The sequence below is a fragment of the Bufo bufo genome, chromosome 1, assembly GCF_905171765.1.
Source record: "Bufo bufo chromosome 1, aBufBuf1.1, whole genome shotgun sequence".
NCBI lineage: Eukaryota > Metazoa > Chordata > Amphibia > Anura > Bufonidae > Bufo > Bufo bufo.
Window position 1 is genome coordinate 434,223,865 of NC_053389.1, and position 18,019 is coordinate 434,241,883.

General features: G+C 42.3%; 1 protein-coding gene across 1 annotated transcript in view; it reads right to left on the minus strand.

The window, feature by feature from the left end:
• Positions 1-7,966: 7,966 nt before the first annotated feature.
• EIF4E1B (eukaryotic translation initiation factor 4E family member 1B) overlaps positions 7,967-18,019 on the minus strand; it is a 32,086-nt gene continuing 22,033 nt past the window's right edge. The window contains exons 5-7 of the mRNA XM_040411093.1: positions 14,905-15,018; positions 9,396-9,535; positions 7,967-8,338 (exon numbers count right to left, since the gene is read on the minus strand). Of these exons, the coding sequence (XP_040267027.1) occupies positions 8,224-8,338; positions 9,396-9,535; positions 14,905-15,018 (369 nt within the window). The 3' untranslated portion in view covers positions 7,967-8,223. The remainder of the gene's footprint in view (positions 8,339-9,395; positions 9,536-14,904; positions 15,019-18,019) is intronic.

The following is an 18,019-nucleotide window of genomic DNA, read 5'->3' on the forward strand; positions in this document are numbered from 1 at the left end:
GAATAACGGAATGGAAGAGGACTTAAATCAGAGAAAAAAGGAACAGATCCGTGAAAAACGGACCGCAAAACAACGGTTGTGTGCATGAGCCCGAAAAGGGCTTTTTTAGGATTTTAATATTGATGGCCTCAATATCTGATTGGCAGGGGTCTAATACCCACGGACCCGTGACTTGATAAATGTGTGTTCCCATTTTACACCGCAGCCCAGGTCTTATAGTTAGGCTACATGCACACGACCGTATGTGTTTTGCGGTTCGCAAACGTTCCGTATGGCATCGTTTTTGCAGGTCCATTGTAATAATGTCTATCCTTGTCCGCAAACTAGAAAAAAAATAGGACATGTTCTATTTTTTTTGCGGGGACACTGAACGGACATGCTAATGCGGACAGCACACCGTGTGCTGTCCGCATTTTTTGCGGACCCGTTAAAATTAATGGGTCCGCATCCTATCCACAAAAAAAAACGGAACGGAAACAAACATTCGTGTGCATGAGGCCTTAGGCTACTTTCACACTAGCGTTAATATTTTCCGGTATTGAGATCCGTCATAGCCTAGGGTCTCAATACAGGAAAAAAAAACACTTCAGTTTTGTCCCCATTCATTGTCAATGGGGACAAAACTGAACTGAAGGGAACGGAGTGCTCCAAAATCCATTCCGTTTGGTTGCGTTCTCATACCTGAGAGCAAACTGCGGTTTGCTTTCCACCCTGGGATGCGGAGCAAGACGGATCCGTCCTGACACACAATGCAAGTCAACGGGGACAGATCCGTTTTCTCTGACAATAGAAAACTGATCCGTCCCCCATCGACTTTCAATGGAGTTCATGACGGATCCGTCTTGGCAATGTTAAAGATAATACAACCGGATCAGTTCATAACGGATGCAGATGGTTGTATTATCAGTAACGGAAGCATTTTTGCTGAGCTCTGCCGGATCCAGTAAAAACGCTAGTGTGAAAGTAGCCGTACGTCCAGTGAGATGTGGTGCTGTAGAGGTGTTAGGACCTTGCAGTGCACCAGACATATGAGGGCGCATGATTGACTTTGTATGTGTTATCACCATGTATTGTCACATTTGGCATTCTTTCAGCTCAAGTTCCATCTATGGTAGTCATTATGGGGGAATTCATCATGGTAGGTGTATTTGAGGTCAGTTTTTAGAGTTTTTTGGAGTTGCTATGTGCACCTGCATCAAATTTATGAAAATGGAACACGGTAATAGGTTTGGCACAAGTGCGATGTGGTTGCACCTATTTCAGTAAGAGTACATCTGCTGTGGAGTTGTGACTTTTCAAAAAGTTGCACTCAAAAGTTATCTATTCTGAAATCACCACATTTTTACTTCAAATCTGTAGGTGGCGCTGGAAGGCACAATGCTCAAAAGTCAAAATTTTTGCACAAGTGACCCCCAAAAATGTCCCCTAAACCCCTACTTGTGACCTTTTGAAGGCAGAATTCTGACGTGCAGGGCATGATCAATTCCTTCTATATTCTTAAATGGGATGGGAGTATTTCACAACGTAAAGCTTCTGCACACGAACGGTAGGCGTCTCAAGTTGAATGGTTCTGGATCCGTCCCGGCGGCCGCACGGAAGTTGCAAATTGCGGTCTCCAATGCACGGAATGGAACGAATACGTTTGTGTGCAGGAGGCCTAAGGCTGCAGGAGAGATATGAAAGTGGTATACTTTTACTGTATGCTTCTACTCCACTATTCTATATAGCCAAAATGTGTACTAGTCCAGCATATGCCACGTGTACACATCACATAAGCAGAGGCAGTAGGCCCAATGGCATTTGAGAACCATCTATTGAAAATTTTATGCCCAGCCCAATTTTTTCTATGTAATTACTGTATACGCCATACAGAAAAACGGAACAGAAGCATCGGAAACAAAAAACGGAACGTATCCGTAAAAAACGGACCGCAAAACACTGAAAAAGCCATACGGTTGTGTGAAAGAGGCCTAAGTGTGAACTGAGTGACCATGGCTGACCATGCATGAAACACCGACATAAACGCAGATGTTACAAATTGATCTACAGTTAGGGCTCATGCACGCGATCGTATGATTGGTCCGCATCTGATCCAAGTTTTTTGCGGACTGGTTGCAGACCAATTCATTTCAACGGGGCCGCAAAAGATGCAGACAGCACACTGCTTCGTGTCCACACATCCATTCTGCTGCCCTACAAAAAAAGATAGAGAATGTCCTATTTTTTGCAGACAAGGATAAGACATTTCTACAGTAGTTTGGAAAGAAAATGGTGGCATGCGTACGGCCAGAATCCGTATTTTGGCGGATTTGCACATTAGGTGAATTGATTTTTCTTTTTTTGTAAAATAGATTACACACATGATGGCTAGACAGATGTTTTCATTCAACTCCGGTATCAATGAGAAGACTTCAGTAAAGTCCTGTACAGACTTATCAGATACCCGTGCAGATAATGCACAGGATTTGGCACAAAGATTTGCCCAAAAATTTGTTTAAATATGATCAAAATTATAGCAAGAAGATTGATAACAAAATAATTAAATTCTAGTTTACGTACCCCAAAATTACACGGCTACAAGGAAAATGTAGTATGGCCTCTGTTGAAATGACAGATGTTTCAGGCCCATCACATCAGGAACCCTTTTTGCAGCAGAACCCCACCTTGTTTATTAGGAATCTAAATAGTGTAAAAAGCTCAAATCATTAGTTTTAGTTTTATTTTTATTGCACCATCCTGCTGTCTATATGCCATTAAAGCTGTCCAAATGGGACAAGGTCCAGAACAGGTTAATGAGGTTGTCCCATGAACATGGGGTGGACTGGGAAGTTGGGGGGAAAAGGGGTTGTAGGTGGATCCAACTTGAAAGAAGGCAGGGCAATACAAGTGGGCACTGACACCAGACGTAGATGGGGACTGCAATACTGTAGTGCAGAACAAAATACCACAGTGCACAAAATACTGCCACCATTACCACAGTATTCATCTGTTCACTGTCCTGAGATGGTGATGCAGTTGAGTTCAGTACTTGAAGCTCCTAGCATTAATTAATGCCGAGACCATCAGATAGTTATATACCTGTCTGGCTGCTGTGCGGAAAGCTTCGGTGGCCCCCTGGAAATCGACCCTTGTAGGTTCTATGGCGAGTCTGCCACAGCCCATCAAAAATAGTCTACATTTTTCAAACCAACCTCTGGATCTTAATACTTTTGTAATTGGTTGTAATTAAAAACCTAGTATAGCCACCGAGATAGTAAAAGCCAGAAAGCTCCTTTAAATTAGTGACGGCTTGCACCTGACAGTGGCGTGCCCAGGGTGTTTGGCAATCGGGGCAGGTCCTTTCTCTGGCATCCCCCCCCCCCCACCAATACTTGACCGCATACCTCTTACATCCAGGGACATCTCCTGTCATGTAGACCTTCTCTTTCCTCTTCTCCTCCGTTTGACCCAGACCGCCATGAGAAATTCTTTCAGCTGCATCTCGTCTCTACAGAGCTTGTAACACAGACACGTTAGATTTCTCAGTTTTTCATCAACCTCCCCATCCTGGTGTCCCCACAGTGTGATCCTGCTGCCACCCCCAATACTGTGCCCGTTGTGCCCCCCAATGTCCCAGGTACTATACTGCTGAAAAAATAGTGACCCTAATAGACATAATTGGGGTCATTTATCAAACTGGTGTAAAGTAGAACTGGATTTCCAAAAGAGCTATCAAATATGAAAGGTGGAATCTGATTGGCTGCTATGGGCAACTAAGCCAGTTCTACTTTACACCAGTTTGATAAATTACCCCAAATGTCTCTATAGTGTCTACAGCAGCTATAATGTCCCCTAGAGTGCCCCCAGTAATAACACCCTATATTGTGCTCCAGGTAATAATCCCTGTATACTGTCCCCAGAAATAATAGAATGGCCCCTACAGTGCCTCCCCAATAGCAAGGCCCCGCACACAGTAGTGTCCCCCACACTGCCCATATAGTAATTTGCCCCCCACACAGTATCGCACCATATTCCCCTCCCCCACGTCCCCCAAAGTTGGCACATAAACCCCCCCCCCCCAAAAAAAAAACCAAATACTTACCTGCGCTTGCTCACAGAGTCCCGGCACTGTGCTGCTGAGTCCCGGCACAGGCGCGCGATGACATCATCACCGCCGGGATTTCACTACCGATGATCGGCGGCAGGGCAGGGAACTATGCGCTCCGCTCCCTGCTCCGCCGCAGTATGTGGGTGTCAGCACTTCAGCAATGAGCGCTTTCATCTGTATTGATGGAAGCGCTCATTGCTTCTGGGCCTGCTGGCACCCCTGTGAGAGTCGGCACCCGGGGCAGACCACCCCCCCTCTCCCGGGCACGCCACTGGCACCTGATGCACGTTTCAAGTCTGGATAGGCCCCACAACCCTACAGATAAGCTGTTCTGTGCTCCATCACTGGAACTACACAGCACAATCAACCTTGGGTGAAGCGCCATAGCCTTCCAGGGATGGAGCTACACCACCCAAACAGTTAATCGTCGGGGGTTTTGGTTGTCAGACCCCCACTGATCAGCAAGTGATAATCTATCCTGAGGTTAGGCCATCACTTAGTAACGATTGACAGCTTACAGCAGTACCTGTATAGTGCCACCTGCTGTTTGCCCCTTTTTCCTCATTTCTCCATCCACCTCAGTCACACCACTCTGTTCCACCCTTCAACTGCAACCAGTCATATTTTCAGTTAGAACCTGTGATAATTAAAGGGAGAGAGCTGCAGCAGAAAGGACCCCCCCCCCCCTCCCCAAGTTGCCAGTCTGAAATAAATTTTGCAGTGAAATTGCAGCAATGAATGTGGAGATCTCTGGATCCATCTGAGGTACAAGGATGGTCATGTACTATATGTTGTCTGATTTTATTTTTTTACACTAACCTTTGGATAACCCCTTTAAGGGATGGCCTAGTGTCACTGGCATACATACAGGGGTCGCCTGTGGACCCCTGGCCCCTGCAGTAGTGCTATACCCGGGGTCCAGTGCTCCTTGTTTCCGCGCGCCCTGCCCTTTTAATATACTTACCCTCCCCAACCAGCGCTTCACTGTCCTGAGCGCGTACAGCCGGGACTTCTGCTGGAGAGGGAGAGTAGCTACAGCACAGAACAGGTAAGTATGTTGGGGCCTGGGGAATCACTCTGTGGGCTACCGCTGATTGATCTGAGCCGATGGGGGCTGAGTGGGGGGCTGATGGGGTCTTTGGGCTGATCTGAGGTCTGATGGGGGCCGAGTTGGCTGATATGAGGTCTCTCTGCAGTGGCAGAGACACTCACTGAGGCCAGCAGCAGCCATTTTAGTCAGATTACAACCACTCTGCAGCTTTGGCTCTAATATGACTGAAATGGCTGCTGCTGGCCTCAGTCTCTCTGCCACTGCTGCTCTTACGGTGGCCAGACGTCTGGTTTTAGGCCCGACAGTCCAGTTTTTAGATTCCTGGTCCGGCACAAGGCAAGGATGGATGGCTAGAAGTCCCCCTTTTTTGTTGTTATGGATGATGGGACAGCGGGTCCGGCTCAGGCATGGTCACTTTAAGTACCAATGGCAGGGCCTGGCAGCATGTCCGGATCACACTGCGCGCTTACGTGACATCACAAAGTTATCAGCGCTGCAGGTCCGGCAGGAAGTTGGGAACAGAGGAGCGAGGGAGCCACTGCTAGTCTGCCAGTGCACACTTGTCTGTATACTACAGTCACTCACCCCACCTCGTTCTCTGCCAGCCTGATCCAGGCCTAGGAGCAGCACTCATTCTGCCAGCCAGAGCCCACACTGATCCCAGCCAGCCACAAGTATTCAGCCTTGCCAGTTGCCACTGACTTTCAGCAGCTTTCAGCCAGAGCCAGCCCAGGTAATAGTTACTATCTGGCCTTGGTATGTTCTGTATATTATTATATGTGAGCTGGCCTGGTATAAGTTATACATCTTCTGGTATATTAAGATGTATAACTTATACCAGCTGTACATATATAATTATATACAGGTTATACTGTATATCATCCTCATATAGTGAAAAAAAAATAAAGATATGTATATAGCCTTGCAGTTCGCCCAGCGGTCATTTCACAGCGAACTTTACGTGTTCACCGAACATATGGAGATATTCGCACCCGCCATATTCTTTTACATTGTGAAGAACTTTGACCCATGACACATCCATCAGGTGGTACAGGACAGCCAATTGAGACATTTCAGCACATGGACATACCCCCTACCTTATAAATAAACCTGATCTGGCCGCCATTTTACATTCAGTGTTTTGCCAGTGTAGGGAGAGGTTGCTACGTGGAGCAGGGACAGGCTGTTAGGGACACCAAACACTAGCTAATAGGGCCACAAGTGTCATTTTAAGGACTAGTATAGGTGTGCTATGGATAGGTGTGATACACAGAGGGGTGCAATATACTTCTAATATACTTTTATAATGAGTCAAAAACACATAGATCTATATAGTGATCACCTGGCTGTCAGGGGCCTACTAGGGCCATTTTTATATAGGGTAAGGTTCCAGACAGGGTCGGTCTTATCAGGGCGGGTGGTCTGTGGTTAGGCTATCAGGCCAGAATAGCACCCCCCTGTAGGGCAATATCAGGGACAGTTCTTTGCCCACCCTGTCCTTCAATACAACATCTAGCCCAGGGATAGATTGTTTTTGCTTTCCCTCCGGAATTCATGGATCTGCACTGAAACCTCGCGGATTGTGGATCGGACATATGGTTTCTGATTTGGTGCCGCCGAGCACTTGTTATTGCCTACCACATCTATGCTTTTTGCTTAACTTTAAATATTTTAAATTTATTTTAATTTTGAGGGATATCTTTTCCATTCACACGTCCACATCAGTTCCGCAATTTTGCGGAATAGGTGCAGACCCATTAATTTTCAATGGGGCCAGAATGTGCTGTCCACATCCGCATTTGCAGATCCGCACTTCCGCATCCATGCTTCCGCAAAAAACTAGAACATGTTCTATTCTTGTCCGCAATTGCATACAAGATTAGGCATTTTCTATTATAGTGCCGGCGATGTGCGGTCCGCAAATTGCGGAATACACATTGCTGGTGTCCGTGTTTTGTGGATCCATGTGAGTGGACCCTCATAGTAACATTATTAAAGGTTACATTTTATGTATATTCTAATGAATTGCCTTCCTTGTACAATGTTATATACTCTATTATTGTGCGGTTCTGCTGCTATACTGCAGGTATATAGAGGGACAAGCGTTATTAGAACAAATATCTACTAGTGTGATTATACCAGTTGTCCCCCAAAAAAACTGATTGAAGCGGGGTGTTCTATACCAATATACTTTATAGTGCATTTGGGTACTGTATAGTGCATTTGAGCATGCGAAAATATTGCAGATATTTTGCATTGAAAAAAATTATGGAGATTGCAAATTCAAATAATACATCTGGTATGTCACTGTCCATGTTGTGGGACTATTTGTGCACTTCTAGTAATTATTTCTTGGCTGCAAATATGAGCTGAAGGTTTTTCAGGTTCGCCCGCCATTAAAATTAATGGGACCCACCATGAAAAACACACGGCGGGGGGTGGGCCCCATGGATTGTGTGTACACCACTGCCTAGTGTTATACAACCCCCCAATGTATGACTGCCTTTACCATCACATAGTACTTACTAAGATACAGAACTGAGTGACTGGTAACAATAATCTGAGAGAACAGCTTGTACAGAAACATACCTTACAGATGTTGGGCGACGATAACAGCGAGCTGGGCTTCTCTCTAGTTATCAGCAAAGCTGCAGGTCTCCATCACCGACTCCAGCCCAAACCCTGCGGTCGCCTCATTCTGGAAAAAAAGGCTGTTGTCTATGCCATATGCAGGTTTAGATTTTGGACAGCAATAATATGAAATTATACAAGGTTTAGTTGTGAGGAGGGAGCAAATAATCCTTGTATTACAGCCCTGCTCACATAATCTGCTTGGCAGTGTAAACTATGGGTACAACGTAACAGAGGTCAATACAGAAGTAGTCATTTTTGTCATTTATTTTGTTATGCCATCAAATACAATTTCTGGAAGACTTCATTTAGTCAGTCTCCCGCTCCACAAGTCTGCACTGATGAACACATTCTTTTATTTACACTACACAAAATCATAAATCATGCCCTCTTGACATGGCGACAACAAAAAGTGCAGATACTGTAGATAATAAATGCATCATCTGTAGGGTCTTCACACCACAAACTTATTCTTGCTAAGGGAGCTGCTCTTGGTAGCCGTGTCTGCATGTGCTTGATAACCAATGACCACTTTGGAAGACAGGCCCAGCCTCTCCTTGTACACTTTACTGTAGAAAAGAAAAAAAGTGTCGCTATGAATGTTTTCACCAGTTATGATCGTATTTCTCTGGTGCTTTCGCCAACAGCATCACGTTTGTGTACATTACTATGAAACTACTTAGGTCGGATCCGTCTGGTATCTGCACAGATGGATCCGCACCTATATGCAAACGCTTAGATCCGTTCAGAACGGATCCGTTTGCATTACCATGAACAAAAAAAAATAAAAAAATTATATATTTTTTTTTTATTCATGATAATGCAAACGGATCCGTTTTGACTTTACATTGAAAGTCAATGGGGGACAGATCAGTTTGAAGTTGACACAGTATGGCTCAATTTTCAAACGGATCCGTCCCCATTGACTTACATTGTAAGTCTGGACGGATCCGTTTGCCTCCGCACGGCCAGGCGGACACCCGAACGCTGCAAGCTGCGTTCAGGTGTCCGCCTGCTGAGCGGAGGACAAACGGAGCCAAACTGATGCATTCTGAGCGGATCCGCGTCCACTCAGAATGCATTAGGGCTGGACGGATCAGTTCGGGGCCGCTTGTGAGAGCCTTCAAACGGAGCTCTCAAACGGAGCTCACAAGCGGAGCCCCGAACGCTAGTGTGAAAGTAGCCTTAGACATCACCACAATGCATTTAACCAGTCAGAGATCGGGTCATTTACTCCTCTTCCTGACTAGGCGCAGATAATGCACGAGTCTTTAAAAGCCATAGCTTATTGAGTTCAATTATGTACATTTTTGCACCTTTTTCAGTGATACACGGGGCTTCATTTTTATTCGATCTTGGTTTTAATTTTTTTATATCTACAAAAATGTAAAAAAAAATAAAAAACCTAAAAACAGTACTTTGATTAAATGTCCCTTCTCTGTAACAGGCTCCCCCCCCCAATAAAAAAAAGACGGAATGCCGATTTCTGTTATTTAGTCTCCATTGAACTATACGAGGACAGATTAAAAAACGGAAAGGTTTCCCATATATCAATTCAGTTATAATAGAAAGCTATAATGGAATTGAAAACACCTGCTCCTGAGAGCAGCCTCTGCGCCGACTTACCCAATGTGAGTAACCGCTTCTCTGTTTTCAGCCTCTTTGGTCCAGATTGCAATCTTATCTCCTTTTGCCCGAATGTTGATGACCGCGCCACAGACTTCTTCACTGAATTCATCAAAGGCTTCTCCAATTAGACATAGTAACTGGACAAAGAGGAAACTGCTCATTTAAATACACTTGCAATGGATTTTGATAAAAATAATCTGGACAAAAGTTTGATGAAGTTGGGCACTAGAGATGAGCGAATTTCCGGTTATGAAGTTAATTTGAGATTAGTTTACTGGTAAAAGGTGAATTGCGTTATGGATTGTTACCACGGACCATAACGCAATTCTATGACGGAATGCAGAAACGAAAGTAAGAATTAGTCTTACCGGTAATGTTGTTTCCAGGAGTCCAACATGACAGCACTACATGGAGGATGTCCCCCCGCCCACTATTGGGACAGGAAACCGAGGTTAAAAGCCCCCCCACCCACTTCCAGTGTTTTATAGATCACACAATAATGGGTATCGTAATACAAAACAAATATTTCAAATATTAGGGAGGGAACTACCAGTGCTGTCATGGTCGGACTCCTGGAAACATTACCGGTTGGACTAATTCTTACTTTCCAGGACATCCTCCATGACAGCACTACATTGAGTAGAAATGCCAAATGAATCTAATAACTAGGGAGGGACCGCAGCCTGAAGAACTTTACGTCCGAACATCTGGTCGTCATTCCCTGACACATTTAATCTGTAATGCTTACAAAAGGTATGGGAACTTGCCCAGGTGGCTGCCTTACATATCTGATCAATAGAAGCATTTGAGTGTTCGGCCCACGAAGCAGAGACTGCTCTAGTTGAATGAGCCCTAATATCTTGAGGACAGGGGAGTCCTTGAACCTGATAGGCCTCTTTAATCACTGTTTTAATCCATCTGGCTAATGTCGTTTTAGGAGCTTTTTTGCCTTTATTGCGGCCTGAGAACTGAATAAACAGATTAGAATCTAATCTGAAAGTACTAGTAACGTCTAGGTAGGTAAGGAGAGAACGTCTAACGCCTAGAAGATGGAACTCCTTCTCCTTTTCGGTTTTTGGATCTGTGTAAAAGGTTGGTAGTACCATTTCCTGATTTAAGGTGAAAGGAAGAAACCACTTTAGGTATAAAAGATGGGTCTAGTCTTAGTATGACTATCTTCACAGATTGTAAGGTATGGCTCACGGATGGTAAGAGCTTGGATTTCCCCTAGTCTACGAGCTGATGTGATAGCTACTAGAAATATCATTTTCAAGGTCAAGTTTCTTAACCTGCTTTCATGTAAAGCCTCAAAGGGTGGCTTTATTAAGGCATTGATAACTAGTGACAGATCCCAAGGTGAAACCGGGGACTTTAGTGTTGGTCTAATCCGTGTCGTTGCCTTTAAAAACCTGTTTACCCATCGATTTTCTGAAAGAGTAATTTAGGAACCAGCTTAAGGCTGCTATCTGAACCTTAAGGCTGGGTTCACACGAGCGGATGCCGTGCGTGGCATCCGCTCCGTCAAAGAGTGCCAAGACCCAATGCAGACTGCAGAGGCACGGAGCATTAACATGACTGATAATGCTCCGTGCCTCTCTGTGACCTCTTTACTACGAAATCACAGGGAGATAAAGTTGTCACTGTGATTTCGTAGTAAAGAGGTCACAGAGAGGCACGGAGCATTATCAGTCATGTTAATGCTCCGTACCTCTGCATCGGGTCTTGGCTGTCATTCACGGAGCGGATGCCACGCACGGCATCCGCTCGTGTGAACCCAGCCTAAGGGTACTGGGTTTAAGACCCATATTGAACCCTTCTTGGAGAAAATCTAGAACATCTCCTAGACTCCGGAGTAGAGGATTTTTTTCCCTCAGTGTCATCCAGGAGCAGAATTTTTTCTAAATTTTATTATAAATAGCAGATGTAACCTGTTTATGGCCCTTCTGAATGGTGGCTATTACTTAATTTGAGAATCCCTGTAATTTCAATAAGTCCCTTTCAGAAGCCATGCTGTTAATTTGGTGGGTTATTTCCGGATTCCAGATCTGACCCTGATGTAGCAGGTCTGGCCTGAGAGGGAGAGGAATTGGATTTTCCTGGTTTAGTGAGGACAGAACTGGGAACCAGGCTTGTTTTGGCCAAAAGGGGGCTATGAAGATCACTTTGGATGATTCCCTGCTGATCTTTCTTAGGGCTACTGAAATTAAGGGAAAAGGAGGAAACGCATAAGCTAGCTTCATGTTCCAGGGCTGGGATAAAGCGTCCACTGCTGTGGGACGGTTGGCTGGATTTCGGGAGAAGGAAGCTGTTTGTGCATTTTTCCCTTGATGGGAAGAGATCTATTTCGGGATATCTGCATGTTGATGTCAGTTCCAGAAACACTTGTCTGTTTAGAGTCCATTCGTTCGGATCTACAAAAATGTCTGCTGAGCAAATCTGCTGACTGATTTTTTGAGCCCTGTAGGTGTACCGCTGAAATTGACAGCACATTCTCTTCTGCCCAGGAAAAAAATTTTGTTTGCCAGATTCTGAAGGAGGGGATATTTTGTTCCCCCCCTGATGTTTGAGGAAGGACACCGCTGTCATATTGTCCGATAAAATTCTTATATTTTGACCGCTCAGGAGATCCTGACTGAGAGTCTCCCAAACAGCTTGAAGCTCTCTGAAGTTTGAAGATCTGTTTTTTATGGTCTGGTTCCAGGCTCCCTGGAAGTAGTAGAATCCAACCTTTGCACCCCATCCTTGTTGGCTGGCATCAGTTGTCACTACAATATACGGACTTAGATTCCAGGAGACTCCTTTTGATAGGTTGTCTGTTATTTTCCACCAATCCAGAGATCTCCGAGCATCTTCTTTTATAAGGATTTTCTGGTCTATGGATAGATTGTCTCCGTCCCAGACTGCTAGGATCATTTTCTGTAAGACTCTTGTGTGGTGTTTACTCCACGGTACCGTGAAGATACAAGCTGTCATTAGTCCCAGGATGCTCATGGCCTCTCTGATGCACCATCTGATGCAGACCTAGTACCAGAAATTTTTTCCTAGGGACGATGCTAGATTCGAATTTAGAGATCTTTCCTTCCAGTTCAAAAACAGAACCTTGTCAGGAGATTAAGTGCGTTTCAGAAGAAATCAGTGTGCACCACACTGATTTCTTCTGAAACGCACTTAATCTCCTGACAAGGTTCTGTTTTTGAACTGGAAGGAAAGATCTCTAAATTCGAATCTAGCATCGTCCCTAGGAAAAAAATTCTGGTACTAGGTCTGATTTTTCCCAATTCAGGATCCAGCCTAGGTCCTGTAAGAGCGATATTGTCATCTGCGTTTGCTCCATTAGTACTTGCGGAGTCTGCGGTTAGGAGAAGATCGTCTAAGTAAGGTACAATCTTTATCCCCTTCAATCTGAGAAAAGCCACCATCTCTATTACCAGTTTAGTAAACACCCGAGGGGCCGATGATATTCCAAAGCGCAGACATTGAAATTGATAGTGATTTAATCTCCCTACTTCTCTTATCGCAAATCTTAGGAATTTTTGGTGGTCCGGATGTATTGGTACATGGTAATAAGCATCCTTTAAGTCCAAAGTGCACATTACCGCTCCCTGAGAGATAAGGGGTGTAGCTGATTTTACAGACTCCATCTTGAAGCGGCGATACTTTATGAAGACGTTTAGGGGTTTTAAGTTGATTATAGTTCTGAATGAACCATCTGGTCTTTTGACCCCTGCCTTCCGGATCTACCGGGACGCGAGTCACCACGCCTAGATTCCTCAATTTCGTGACTTCTTTTAATAGATTTGCTTGTGATGTACCTTCTCCGTACCCTGTCAGCACAAATTTTTGTTGAGGTGGTGATAACATTTTTATCTTGTATCCTTCTTGAATAATTTGGAGCACCCACGGAGTTATTTGGCTCCATGCTGGGAGAAAAGATCTTAATCTCTTTCATCATCTTATTAATACATGCCACACAGTTTCTTTGCATATGTATCCTGAAGCCTTTTGCTGCAGATGGTGCATCTTTTAGGCTTCTTTTTACTCCACCTTGAGGGTAGGATCTTTTTCTCCCCAAGAGACATGACGATAGTATAAGAAAGCGATAATGTTTTCCTAATCCTACCATTTTCCCTTCTTTGGGTTACTCACATGTCCCTGGGCAGGAGGGTCTAGGGACTGCTCTCTAATACCGGAGGAATCCATGAGCGAGGAACTCACTAGCCCCAACAGAATTTAAAATGCCACTGGCACTTACCCCTCCTCACGTTGATGCTCCTCCCATTCCTCCTTCCGGTACCCGTCTTTAGAGAAGCACCGGATGGGACGCAAGACCAGAACTCCCGGCCTCCAGCTTCCCTCGCCGTGGGATCGCAGGGCGCCGCCATACTGGATCCGGTGTCGGAGGTTACGCGCATGCGTCCTTACGTCACTTCCTGCTCAACACGGAAGAAAAATATAAAGGAGAGATCCTCTCTCTGCCCCGTCCATTATTGGGACAGGAAAAAACCACTGGTGGAAGTGGGTGGGGGGGAGCTTTTAACCTCTGTTTCCTGTCCCAATAGTGGGCGGGGGGACAGCCTCCATGTAGTGCTGTCATGGAGGAAGTCCTGGAAATGCCTTTGGAGGCATTCAGTTATTAATTTTGTCATAATAGAAGTCTATGGGCTGAAAAACGGATCTGTCCCGTTTGTTATGCAGGCTATAGACTTATGACTGAATGAATAACAATGCCTCCAAAGGCATTTCGTTTCTGCATTCAGTCATAAAATTGTGTTATGGTCCGTGGTAACGGAAACCATAACGCAATTCAGTAAATACCACAACACACCCGCACCTCAAAATATGAAATTTGCTCATCCCCATTATACATAAAAAAAATGGGTTCTCATGTACACATGTAACACCATAAAGATGGGAGCGTCAGATCCTTCCAGTTCCCTACAGTCAGCATGTTCATGTGGATGAGGTGTGTATTTTTCCCTAACCAGAAAAATTGGTGCCACTATGGGATTGAGCGCTACTGGGGGCATTTCATATACAGGGGGAACTGGTGGAAATTAATCAGTTTTTTTCATGGGCATTTTTAGCAGCCATGACTAATTGCCTTTTTTTCCCCACCATCTTACATGACTGTAGCCTTAGACTGGAACCTGCAACTGCCCAGTGCAACCTTTAAAGTGTTTGTCCTACAGGATAGGTCTGATCACTGGCGGCATGGTCATGTCTGACCAGCATCCCTGATTAACTCAATGTCACCATGAAGATATAAAAAAAAAAAAAAAAGGTACAGACAAAAAAGAAATATACATTAGAATTATATATTCTGAAAATTTCTGTTTCCACAAGGCGGTACATGTTTTTGTAACAGATTTACACTAAAATCTACAAACACCAGAAACATTAGACATTTCATATCCTCCCACCAAGGTCATGGGAAATTGGCCTTCACACAATGAAGGGTGTAGAGCACCAGATACAGAGCCTTTGTTTTCTAGCAGCTGTTACTTACAGTCTCAAGCCAAAGGGAGTCCAGGTCACTGTGACGCTGCTGCTTGGAAAGAGTGATAAGCCACCTCCCTCCCCTCTTGTTCCGACTATCTTCCCACATCGGTTCAATCCCATCCTGTGAAAAAAAAAATAAAAAAAATTAGAGATATAGAGATATAGAGATATAGAGATATAGAGATATAGAGATATAGAGATATAGAGATATAGAGATATAGAGATATAGAGATATAGAGATATAGAGATATAGAGATATAGAGATATAGAGATATAGAGATATAGAGATATAGAGATATAGAGATATAGAGATATAGAGATATAGAGATATAGAGATATAGAGATATAGAGATATAGAGATATAGAGATATAGAGATATAGAGATATAGAGATATAGAGATATAGAGATATAGAGATATAGAGATATAGAGATATAGAGATATAGAGATATAGAGATATAGAGATATAGAGATATAGAGATATAGAGATATAGAGATATAGAGATATAGAGATATAGAGATATAGAGATATAGAGATATAGAGATATAGAGATATAGAGATATAGAGATATAGAGATATAGAGATATAGAGATATAGAGATATAGAGATATAGAGATATAGAGATATAGAGATATAGAGATATAGAGATATAGAGATATAGAGATATAGAGATATAGAGATATAGAGATATAGAGATATAGAGATATAGAGATATAGAGATATAGAGATATAGAGATATAGAGATATAGAGATATAGAGATATAGAGATATAGAGATATAGAGATATAGAGATATAGAGATATAGAGATATAGAGATATAGAGATATAGAGAGATAGAGATATAGAGATATAGAGATATAGAGATATAGAGATATAGAGATATAGAGATATAGAGATATAGAGATATAGAGATATAGAGATATAGAGATATAGAGATATAGAGATATAGAGATATAGAGATATAGAGATATAGAGATATAGAGATATAGAGATATAGAGATATAGAGATATAGAGATATAGAGATATAGAGATATAGAGATATAGAGATATAGAGATATAGAGATATAGAGATATAGAGATATAGAGATATAGAGATATAGAGATATAGAGATATAGAGATATAGAGATATAGAGATATAGAGATATAGAGATATAGAGATATAGAGATATAGAGATATAGAGATATAGAGATATAGAGATATAGAGATATAGAGATATAGAGATATAGAGATATAGAGATATAGAGATATAGAGATATAGAGATATAGAGATATAGAGATATAGAGATATAGAGATATAGAGATATAGAGATATAGAGATAGAGAGATATAGAGATATAGAGATATAGAGATATAGAGATATAGAGATATAGAGATATAGAGATATAGAGATATAGAGATATAGAGATATAGAGATATAGAGATATAGAGATATAGAGATATAGAGATATAGAGATATAGAGATAGAGAGATAGAGAGATAGAGAGATAGAGAGATAGAGAGATAGAGAGATAGAGAGATAGAGAGATAGAGAGATAGAGAGATAGAGAGATAGAGAGATAGAGAGATAGAGAGATAGAGAGATAGAGAGATAGAGAGATAGAGAGATAGAGAGATAGAGAGATAGAGAGATAGAGAGATAGAGAGATAGAGAGATAGAGAGATAGAGAGATAGAGAGATAGAGAGATAGAGAGATAGAGAGATAGAGAGATAGAGAGATAGAGAGATAGAGAGATAGAGAGATAGAGAGATAGAGAGATAGAGAGATAGAGAGATAGAGAGATAGAGAGATAGAGAGATAGAGAGATAGAGAGATAGAGAGATAGAGAGATAGAGAGATAGAGAGATAGAGAGATAGAGAGATAGAGAGATAGAGAGATAGAGAGATAGAGAGATAGAGAGATAGAGAGATATAGAGATATAGAGATATAGAGATATAGAGATATAGAGATATAGAGATATAGAGATATAGAGATATAGAGATATAGAGATATAGAGATATAGAGATATAGAGATATAGAGATATAGAGATATAGAGATATAGAGATATAGAGATATAGAGATATAGAGATATAGAGATATAGAGATATAGAGATATAGAGATATAGAGATATAGAGATATAGAGATATAGAGATAGAGAGATAGAGAGATAGAGAGATAGAGAGATAGAGAGATAGAGAGATAGAGAGATAGAGAGATAGAGAGATAGAGAGATAGAGAGATAGAGAGATAGAGAGATAGAGAGATAGAGAGATAGAGAGATAGAGAGATAGAGAGATAGAGAGATAGAGAGATAGAGAGATAGAGAGATAGAGAGATAGAGAGATAGAGAGATAGAGAGATAGAGAGATAGAGAGATAGAGAGATAGAGAGATAGAGAGATAGAGAGATAGAGATATAGAGATATAGAGATATAGAGATATAGAGATATAGAGATATAGAGATATAGAGATATAGAGATATAGAGAGATAGAGAGATAGAGAGATAGAGAGATAGAGAGATAGAGAGATAGAGAGATAGAGATATAGAGAGATAGAGATATAGAGAGATAGAGAGATAGAGAGATAGAGAGATAGAGAGATAGAGATATAGAGATATAGAGATATAGAGATATAGAGATATAGAGATATAGAGATATAGAGATATAGAGATATAGAGATATAGAGATATAGAGATATAGAGATATAGAGATATAGAGATATAGAGATATAGAGATATAGAGAGATAGAGAGATAGAGAGATAGAGAGATAGAGAGATAGAGAGATAGAGAGATAGAGAGATAGAGAGATAGAGATATAGAGATATAGAGATAGAGAGATAGAGAGATAGAGAGATAGAGAGATAGAGAGATAGAGAGATAGAGAGATAGAGATAGAGAGATAGAGAGATAGAGAGATAGAGAGATAGAGATATATCTATCACAAGGAATGTGGGCAGCACCACTATCTTAATAGTACGGACGGAGTGCCAGCAGCTGAGTCTGCGATCCACCTCCAAATAATGTAGAATAAATGAAATCCGCAGCACATCCAAGTAGTGAAGTAAAAGAAGCTTTAATCACCAAGCATGCGACGTTTCAATCCTCTCAATGGGATTTTTCTCATTGAGAAAAATCCCA